General features: G+C 35.5%; 1 protein-coding gene across 1 annotated transcript in view; it reads left to right on the top strand.

The window, feature by feature from the left end:
* Window positions 1-460: 460 nt before the first annotated feature.
* SASH1 (SAM and SH3 domain containing 1) overlaps window positions 461-11,059 on the top strand; it is a 380,232-nt gene continuing 369,633 nt past the window's right edge. Inside the window, exon 1 of the mRNA XM_074309591.1 lies at window positions 461-574. Coding sequence (XP_074165692.1) covers window positions 524-574 — 51 coding nt within the window. The 5' untranslated portion in view covers window positions 461-523. The remainder of the gene's footprint in view (window positions 575-11,059) is intronic.

The following is an 11,059-nucleotide window of genomic DNA, read 5'->3' as shown; positions in this document are numbered from 1 at the left end:
AGGTGGGAATGCCAGAACTTATTTTCTTACACTTGAAACCCTATACAGTTTTCCATCCCAGATGTCTATTCCTGTGTTGCTGCACACACCTTAATGTCAAGAGGGAGCTTTGTAATTACAAGAGTCAGCCCTGAAAGGCAGCCTGAAGGTACCCACTCCGCCCACCACAAGATTGTTCTTGGCATCCTTTGCAAGGCGGGGCCCAGCTGGACAGGGGAACAAGAGTTGTCATTTCATAAATGGAAATAATGCTAGAGGACACTCGAGTTCTTTGAGTTATGTTATTATCTATTTGAATGAGACATATCTCAGTTTTGAATCATAAGTGTGGGAAAAGCCACCACCCAGCTCACTCCAAATTATGCAAATGTCATTTTGGCCCAGACTCTTGGTTATCGGAGAACACACAACATTCAATATCATGGAAGCTGCTGGTTTGGAAATGTTTTCCTTCCTGTGCTCAGTCAGTTGAACAGTTCAAGTGACATATTTGACAAGGCAGAACAAGGAATTTTTCTCTTCAATGACTATGGAGCATTTTGCCAGTGAGGATGAGTTTTGGGGAAAATTAATGGTAAGTGGATGCAGAATTTAAGGATAGAGTCTATCCTGCTGTGCTTTTTCCTCAAGGCTTTTTATAAAATTAAGATGAAAGTAGAATAGATATCAAAAGATTACAGATTTGCTCATTACTTCATGGTGAAACATACCTGCTACATAGAAAATAGTATTAGTGACAAATCTCTTTGAATGCAATCCTTTGAATGTAAATTCTCTGAATTTCACTGACAGAGCAATATTGTACTCTTCACTGGCTTGCCAAGCATTTATGTTGTTGTTAAAGTAAAATGGGTAACTAATGGATGAAAAAGATTTCAAAACTTCAGCTAGATTTGTATCACAAGTGAGGCATATTTTCCCAAGCTTCTATGGCCTTCTTAAATAATTGTAAAAGCTTCCTTTTCTAATATGTGTTAAAATTCTACTTTTCAGCTTCTATATAAAATAATATTGTTCTTGTGGACAGATAGTACAAGAAATATTTGTATGTGTAATTAATTACTCTCTAGGATGCTTTTTCATATAAAATTCTGTTCTGAAATCATATAGAAATTCCATTATCTACCAGTGGGTTTGGAAGGGATAGAGTATCAGTTTCCACTGAAATTAGAATTACTGGATTCAGACTGAAAGAGACTCTCTAGTACAACATCCCTGTTTTATAGATGAGGGAAGTATCAGGAGCTTGGGATGCTGCTAAAGTGGGGGTGGGGAAGAAACAGTGTTGTTGGCTCTTCTAAGGAAAGATTCTTTTTGCATTCCCCATAGTTGCAGAGTAAAATTTATAAGATTTCAGTTCTGACTGAGGGATTTAGAAACATTAGGAAATAGCTAGAGATGAGTATTCATATATATGATTTTGAAAGGTTGGAAACTAATCTAAGCATTTATGGATGTTGAACTGAGTAGAAGGAGATATATAAGTGAATCTGGAGTAAAAAAAAAAGTGAATCAGTGTCTAGGAGTTATAGTAGAATATGCCATGAAAGGCATTTCCCTGTATGAGCATCATAATTTGGTGAGGATGGTTAGAGCTTCTAATCTGTGCTCTGATTGCTAGCATCCCCTAAATAGTACAGACCAATCTGGAACAAATGGTAATAAAAGCAGGAAGATTGGATTTTTACCTCATATAAGTAACTCACCCTGAGGAAAGTATAACCTGGTAAATAGAATCTTTAAATTCCAACTTCTACCTCCAGTGGTAAGACATTTGCAAGAACAGATAATGGGGAAAAATGCTGATTGGTCTGACCCCATCACACAATTTAATCTTCTAAAAATGAAAGCAAAGATGATGACCAATAAAAAAAAAAAAGGTCAGGAAGATTCTATGCAAGAAAAATTTCAAGGAAAAAAAATTTTCCTATATAGATCCCTCATTCTATCAAGAAATAGGAGAAAGAAATGTTTGGTTCCTTTAGTGAAAAGGGAACTTTGCAGAGGATAAACAACTTTATCTTTAGTCAGATAGAGAAGCAGGACCACCTCCCTATTTCCCATGAAGAAAAGGATAAGGATTTGTCTTAAGTGGAGTGGTATTTGGCATAAAGTAGATGACTAATAAATGCTGAATAAATGAATGACTGTCCAAAGCTTGGGACAAGAAGGACAGAGAAAGACAAACATAGCTATGTCCCTTCCTACACTATAATCTCAATTTCTAACAGAGACTCAAATTTAAATTAGAAAAGAGCAGGACCCTTCCAGATAGAAAAAACCTATTATTGTGGAAGGGGACATAACTTGTCTTTCTCCGTCAAACATTTAGCAAGTTTGGTGAGTTAGAAACAGAGATTACAGGAGGAATAGAAAGTAAATGAAAATGGATTCATGTGTTTTATTTCTTTCTGTAATTCTAAAGCCAGGACTTCTGTGGGTAGAGAATGATGATGTGTTGATTTGGATTTGGCTTTCATTGGTTTATGACACATATGGTGGTTAGGAGGGGAACCAGAATGAATTGAGTTCAAGTTCCATCTCTATCACAGATTGTACAATGCTGGGAAGGTCAGGTAAACTTTTGTTACCTAATATAAGTCTTTTAGACAAAGAATTGCATTAAAATTACCAATCTGCATTGATAAAAAAAAAATCATGCTAGAGTTAATAAAATCACAATATGAAGGAATATTTTAGAGCAAATTAAATCTTTTCAGAGATCATTTTTATATATTAAAGATATTCAGCATTTAGAGATTTTCTGATTCTTCATCTGTATTATATCTTTGTTTGTGAGATAATACACAATTGATAGTCATTCTTAAGAGAAGAGGTAAAAACAATGATTTTGCCAAAATATGTAAACATAATTTTCAAGGTTGACCAAAAGTCAAAGATTCAGATGCATCGGACATTCCAAATATAACAAAATCCCTAAAAGCAAACTTGATGATTTTTCTTGTGCTGTATTCTGTATACTGCTCTATAGAAAATAAATGGAGTACAATGACAAAGAGATTCTCCTTTCTTAGAAGTTTTCAAGCAGAAATTAGATAAGCATTGTCACAGTAAATTATGAAATAATCTTCCTATTCCCTTGGCAACAACATTGACAAGCAATATTTTTTAACACAGAGATAGGAACTGCGTCTATTAAATATTACTGCACATTTAAGGCATTTTGTTACTATAAAGTTACAATGTTAGAATTCTGGAAGACCACTGCAATAGACTAAGAGAAATAAAGCCTAGACTGGTAAATCATCAAAGAAAACAAAGCAGTAGGCAAACCTAATAGCCTAAACTGGGGAAAACTTGATCATTCATTGGTTAAGAGTAATTTCTACAGTGCTAGTGAGAAATTGAAACAGAAAACAAAAACAAAAAAAATCAAATGGGTATTCCAACTGGAGTAAGGACTTTCAGATAGAAAGGGATGCTTTGATAGTACAGAAATTATTTAGGTAAAGATGATCTCCATTATCCATACCACATAGTTATAAGTAATGCTAGCTCGAAACAACAGGTCGTCATTTCCACCTAATCTCAATGAAAGGGAGAACTAATCTCAGAACCTAGTAAAGGAGAAAGTAACTTTGTTAAGTGTCTACTATGTGCCAGGCACTATACTAAGCAGTTTACAAATATTTCATATTATTTCAACTAGGTAGGGAATATGCTTCAGAGCAATAGAAGCAGGTCAAAGAGAAACAGAGTATGCATATTTATACAACTTCCTGGGAACTGAAGCCAAATAATGCTTGAGGAATATGCAAAGAAGATAACCACCAAAAAAGGGGGGAAAGGAGATAACCATCTCCCCACTAATCTATCTAGCAACACTGCTGACAGACTGATTTTCCTAAAAATGCCTTTTGCATAATGTTACTTTTCTTGTTTTCTTTTCTTTTGGGGGGAGATGTGCTGAGGCAGTCAGCATTAAGTGACTTGTTCAGAGTCACACAACTAGCAAGTGTCTGAGGTCGGATTTGAACTAAGGTCCACTTGACTCCTGATTTCCTAAATTTTCTTTCTTTTTTTTTCTTTCTTTCTTCTTCCCCTACTTCCTTCCTTTATTCCTCTCTCCCCTTCTTCCTTTATTCCTTCCATTCTTTCTTTTTTCCTTCCTTTCTTTCTTTTTGGTAAACCATTTCTCTATCCACTATGCCACCTAGCTGCCCTGTCGTATCACTTTTCTAAGGGAGGATCCTTGAAGGGCTTGGGATGTTCTTCGTCAGAGATCCAAGGACTCAACTATTTCCAAGTTAATCCAAAACATAGTGAAAATTGGATGATTAGAATAGAAAATAATCAAACATTAAGAATACCTTTTAATTCTTATTTCATATGACTTTCCTTCACACACTTCACGTTCCAGCCAGACTGAACTGAATTACTGAAGCTGTCTGTTACCTAACTCACTTACACCATCTCTATGTCCCATATTTGTACTTCCTGTTCACCATGATCTATCAGAATCCTTTTCTCCCTCCACAGATCCATGTAGGTGACTCTTACATGAAGCATTTTTTAATCCTCCCACCTAAAGTTTCCTATTCCCCCTTTCACTTTGCCCTACAATACTTTTGTTCTGGATTTTCTCTTTACTTTCAATGTTCAGCTTGTAGTCTATCAAAAAAAAAATCAGATTGATTTTCCTAAAACAACTTTTACATCATGTTGCTTTTCTTATTTTTTTCCCTTTTTTTTTCTTTCTTTCTCTCTTTCTTTGGTAAAGCAGTAAGTATTAAGTGACTTGTCCAGAGTCACACATGCACCAAATATCTGATGTTGGATTTGAACTAAGACCCTCTCGACTCCAGGGCTAGTGCTCACTGTGCCACCTAATTGTTCTATCATGTAACTTTCCTATTAAAAAACCTTCCAAATGTCTTTAAACTTTTTCAGAGCTAAAATTCTCTCTGTCCTTCATGATCTTCCAAGATCTTGTTCCCATTCTACATGACCAACCTCATTTCCTACTACTCTTCAACATGCATTCTCTGCTTTATTCAAGATTCATGTTTATTATCCTCTCAAATATGTTCATTTTATATGCTTTTCTTACTTCTGCCTTTAAACTTTTGCTTACATTGTTCCCTTCTCATCTGGAATCTTCTCTCCTCTCTCCTTTTTCAAATCGTCCCTATCCTCCAGGATCCAGTTTAACCCCTACCTCCTCTTTCTTCCCTTATTGAGTCAAACCTTATCATCTCTCTTAGCTGAGCACTAATCTGTACTACCCAACTTAGCACCAAAGTACACACAGTGTCATATCATCCTTTAATTGTTTCCTTTGTGTCCATTTTTTCTCAATTAGAATGTGAACTTATTTAAGACAGAGATCATTTCATCTATTGATTCTCCAAACTCTATAGCACTGAAGGGACCAGTAATAATAGACTTATTGGTGTGTATTGGAACATAGATTGAATCTCAGAGAGGTCTGAATAGTCATCTGATTCGATCCCTTATTTTACAGATGATGGAAGCTGAGGTTCAGTTATTTGCCCAAAGTCCACACAGATAATAAGCATCCAAGGCAGTATTTGAGCCTAGGGCATCTAATTCCAGAGCTATTGCTCTTTCCACATTACTCAAATGAACTTTTAACTTTTAATAGTATATCCCACAGTGATATGTACATATAAGTATTGAATAAATAATTTTAATAATGAATAACTGATCCAACATGGCAGTCACCCAAGTACAAGTATTTGAAGCAAAAATTGAATTTTTAATAATTGGTGTCATACTATTTTCCATAGTAAGAGATCATTCTGTACATCCATTCTTCCCCAGATAAAGAATTGACTCATTAGTTCTACTATCAGAGATTCAATCCCTTTCCTCTTTACTCACTGGGTTGCTCCAAGCTATTCACTTAACTTCTGTGTCTGATAAGCCTCATCAATAAAATTAAGATAATAGCACTAATGTCTATAGTTTATTGTTGTGTGGCGTAATTATGACTACAAAGTGCTGGGAAAATACGAGGCAAAGGATTGCTGAATTATTATAGCTTCTCACAGGCCACTGAGCAACAATCATACCATAATACATTTTAGTCACTTCTGACCTGGGTTGCACTCGGCATTGAAGATTAAAGGTGACAAGTGGTACAAATAGCTTCAAAAACACCTGATTTCTCACTAGTTCCACTCTCCTTCTGCTCTAAGTCCTAATCAAGCTCACTCTTTCTCAACCCCTTCTTAGTTCTTGAGGCAAGTAATTTCTTTCTTAAAAAGTTCCTCATGCATATCTACCACCAAAGCTACTCTACCAGTCAGCATACTTGAAATCAAGAGCCAGGCTCAGAAAACACTCTCACTTATTTCTAGTTATCTTTCTAGGCACTCTTCTGTTCATATTTTGATTAACTCACATAATTTAGCTTCTATTTCACCCTCCTATTTCTATTCTTATTCAATATTTCTCACCTTCAAGACCTCTTGGTATATCATCACCACATTTTCTGCCCCACTTTTGTTCTGTCAGCTATCTATCCATCTGTAACACATTATAAATTAGAAACAGCATAGTTGTATTCTCACATTTGCCATTATGTGTCTTCTATCTATACACAAGAGGTATTCATAATTAATATTCAGTTAAGAAGGGGATGATTTATCACAAAGTTGAGGGATTAATAGTAATTGTTGTGTGGTTAGACAGAATAAGTTATGCCCAAATGAAACAAAAGAGATTGGAAATCTGGAAAAAAAAAAAAAAAAAAAAGGGACAATATTTAAATCATAGGCCTATAATATAGGAATATAGTAATCAAACAAACAAAGAATTAAATAGGTTTCACTGCAAGTGTGAACATCCATGCAATTTAAGTCAATTAATCCAGAGCTACATATTACCAATCTGAAAGAAAAAATTGTATTTCTCAGTTAGGAACCACAGCTTTATTTTCCTACATCCATTTGATATTAATAATTCCTCCAAAAAATTTATGGAGGAAAAAAATAAGTGCTTGTTAATTAAAAAAATAAAATTTAATTTTAAAAATATAATAAACATGGCATTTGAGAGATCAATTTTAAAAAGAGAGAATTCATTTTTAATTTGTTTTTCCCACAACTTGGAAGGAGAATGGGGTGCTAGATTTCAGAAAATATTCCAGAAAATAAGATACTTAATGGGAGACATATTTAAGAATAGTGGAATATGTCCTAAGTTTGTCCCAAACTGAGAACAAAATGTTTTGATGAGTATATCTGCCCCCTTTCTTTTTCTCATTTATTTCTTCTAAAAATCATTTTCATATTTTTCCCCACTGCCCTGGCCTGGCCTATTAACTCAGGTATACTCTTATTCTCAAATACATATGCATGGCATTTGCATTTGGCACAGAACACTGTGACAGTGCCTCTTCTCACTAACCCAGCAGGTTCTGAGATGCCAGCCAGCTCAGAATGAGAAAAGGGGACATGATGAAGCTGCTCACAATACTTGATGCTGTCTCAGTGACCTCTGCTGTATCTCTGTCCAGTGTAGTTTTGGAAACATTTCAGAAAGCACCTGCTGAAATATTTGCAAGGAGCCCATGTGCTTTGCCAACTTGAAGTGGCTGACATCACTCTTAAAGAACATCAAGGTCACCCTTTTGCCTTGTGTATTCTTTTGTTTCATTTCATATGAAAGCAAGAATTCCTAAATTTTATAAAAACAGGTCCAATAGACCTTAAATCCTAGAATGGACAATATATCCTGCCTTCTTTTATTGTCACTTGAAATCCAAATAACTTTTTATCTAAAAGAGAAAAGGCTTGTTGGTGACTTGGAATTGGAGGATAATCACCAGAGGTCATGAGTTATGTGGGAAAAAAAAAACTTTTAAATTCCTCTTTTCTAATGTAAATTTGATGCAAATTTAGTCCCCAGGTACATGTTTCTTTTTTCAAAAGTTTTAATTGATTCTGGCTTAGGAAACAAGATCCATTTGCTCTCAGTGGGACTTGGACGAAATTATTTCAACAAAATTACTTTTGATACTCCTCTCTTTTGATTCTTGGGTCCTCCTGCTAAGCTTAAAATATAGACAAACAGTTGGGAATAAAGAGAAGAGCCAAGAGATGAATATATATCCAGGAAAGCTCAGAGAAGTCCTAAAAATAAATCTGAACAGTGTTCAAATTCAATAAGCATTTGTTAAGCACCTGCTCAGTGCAAAGCACTGTGCTAGCCCCTGGGGGAAATATAAAAAGTTTAGATAAGGCTTGTAGAGTCAAGTGGTTTAGATTCAAATAGATAAACATAAAACACACTATAATATGATAAATATATTTGAAAACTAGAGGGAGAGGAGGAGGAGGAGGAAGGAGAGGAAGAGAGAGAAGAGGAAGAAGAAGGGGAGGAAGAAGAGGAGGAGGAGGAAGAAGAAGAAGAAGAGGAGGTAGTGATAGTGGTTGTGGTGGTGGTGGTGAAGTGCCATATCTGATTCAAGAGGGAAAGTGATTACAGCTGGGGAATCCAGAAAAAAGTATTTTAAAGATTACATTTATGGCAGAAACTAGGCATGGACCCACATTTAACACCACATACTAAGATAAAATCAAAATGGGTCCAAGATTTAGGCATAAAAGACGAGATCATAAATAAATTAGAGGAGCATAGGATAGTTTACCTCTCAGACTTGTGGAGGAGGAAGGAGTTTGTGTCCAAGGAAGAACTAGAGACTATTATTGATCACAAAATAGAAAATTTTGATTACACCAAATTAAAAAGTTTTTGCACAAACAAAACTAATGCAAACAAGATTAGAAGCAAAGTAACAAATTGGGAAAACATTTTTACCATTAAAGGTTCTGATAAAGGCCTCATCTCCAAAATATACAGAGAATTGACTTTAATTTATAAGAAATCAAGCCAATTGATAAATGGTCAAAGGATATGAACAGACAATTTTCAGATGATAAAATTAAAATTATTTCCACTCATATGAAAAAGTGTTCCAAATCACTATTGATCAGACAAATGAAAATTAAGACAACTCTGAGATATCATTACACACCTGTCAGATTGGCTAAGATGACAGGAACAAATAATGATGAATGTTGGAGGGGCTGTGGGAAAACTGGGACACTGATGCATTGTTGGTGGAGTTGTGAAAGAATCCAACCATTCTGGAGAGCAATCTGGAATTATGCCCCAAAAGTTATCAAAATGTGCATACCCTTTGACCCAGCAGTGCTACTACTGGGCTTATATCCCAAGGAAATATAAAGAAGGGAAAGGGACCTGTATGTGCCAAAATGTTTGTGGCAGCCCTTTTAATAGTGGCTAGAAACTGGAAAATGAATGGATGTCCATCAATTGGAGAATGGTTGTCTAAATTATGGTATATGAATGTTATGGAATATTATTGTTCTGTAAGAAATGACCAGCAGGAGGATACAGAGAGGCTTGGAGAGACTTACATCAACTGATGCTGAGTGAAATGAGCAGAACTAGGGGATCATTATACACTTCAACAATGATACTGTATGAGGATGTATTCTGATGGAAGTGGATATCTTCAACATAGAGAAGAGCTAATCCAATTCCAATTGATCAAGGAACACTGGGAAATGAGTGTAAACTGTGAGCATTTTTGTTTGTTTGTTTTTCTTCCCAGATTATTTTTACCTTCTGAATCCAATTCTTCCTTTGCAACAACAACAACAAAATTCGGTTCTGCACATATATTGTGTATCTAGGATATACTATAACATATTTAATATGTATGGGAATGCCTGCCATCGAGGGGAGGGGGTGGAGGGAAGGAGGGGGAAAATTCAGAACAGAAGGGAGTACAAGGGATAATGTTGTAAAAAAAAAAAATATATATATATATACATATATATGCATATGTACTGTCAAAAAATGTTAAAATTATAAATTTAATAAAAAAAAAGATTACATTTGAATAGAACTTTGAAAGATAGGCAAGTATTTAACAGAATGTAATTATAATGATGACTATTGACCCCAAAGAAGAGATGGGAAAATATACATCCCTCCCTTCCTTGCAGAAACAGAGATACTGTAACTGTGTAATGTCACTTAACAGATTCAGTTAATGTGGTTACTGAACTGGAGATAGCTGTCTGGATAGGGAAAGGAGAGGGACATATCTGGAAATAAGAATAATATAAAAACAAAGTAAATCAATAATTTATTTTTAATTAACAGACAATAGAGAACAATGTGAACAAAGTAAGCTCATTTTTCCCAAATCTCCCTCAACAAAATACAGAAATACTTCTCATAAAATCAGAGTTAGGGCAAATCATTTTTTTTCCTTAACAGCTTTACAAGTTCCTCCGGGTGACTTGTGCCTGACTGTCTCCAGATAATTCCATAATGATCATCACAAAGCTCTTTAGTCTGTTTTCCAAATGCTCTTTTGCAGGTACTGAAACCACATTGAGCATATAGAGCAGAGTGAAGAGCTAGTTGTATTATCAATGTTGTCTTCCCTTCCTCTCTCCCCAGTGACCCAGGCATTTTCTTAGAAAAGAACGAGGCTTCCTTAGTAAAAGGACATTCAAGAACAACTGATCCCAGGACCTTTCTGCTGACCATAACAGAGAAAACTTACCCTTTTTCACTTCTCCTTCCTTCCCTCCAAAGCCAAGAGAGTAATTCTTTCCCTGAATTTGAAATAGCCTATTCTGGTCTGCCCATAGGGAAGAGAATTGAGCTCAATATTAAGTGCTTTTTTTTTTTAAAGCTTATCCTGTGCTGGACATTGACAGAGCTGTTGGGGACTCAGGAAGCTTAGCAAAAATTTGAAAGTTATAGTTGCTTGGAGAGAGAAAAATTATTTAGCAAGATTTAGCAAGAGGAAAGAACAAGAAGAGATGGCACAGACACAAAGTAATAAGATGGTATTAAGGAAAAGGAAATCTAGTCTAAAGATCAGGAGAACTTCTCTGACAGTGATGAACGCTCTTTCCCTGAGACATTTCACGTGGGACCCAAAGCGAGGATTAGAAAGGATACTATAGTAAGGAAATCCTTCACTGACAGAGCTCAGTGGTGTGACTGGGGTTTTTCCATCTCT

Source organism: Sminthopsis crassicaudata, chromosome 4, assembly GCF_048593235.1.
Source record: "Sminthopsis crassicaudata isolate SCR6 chromosome 4, ASM4859323v1, whole genome shotgun sequence".
NCBI classification, from domain to species: Eukaryota; Metazoa; Chordata; class Mammalia; order Dasyuromorphia; family Dasyuridae; genus Sminthopsis; species Sminthopsis crassicaudata.
The sequence above is the reverse complement of the archived record's forward strand: the minus strand, read 5'-3'. Positions and strand labels throughout refer to the sequence as shown.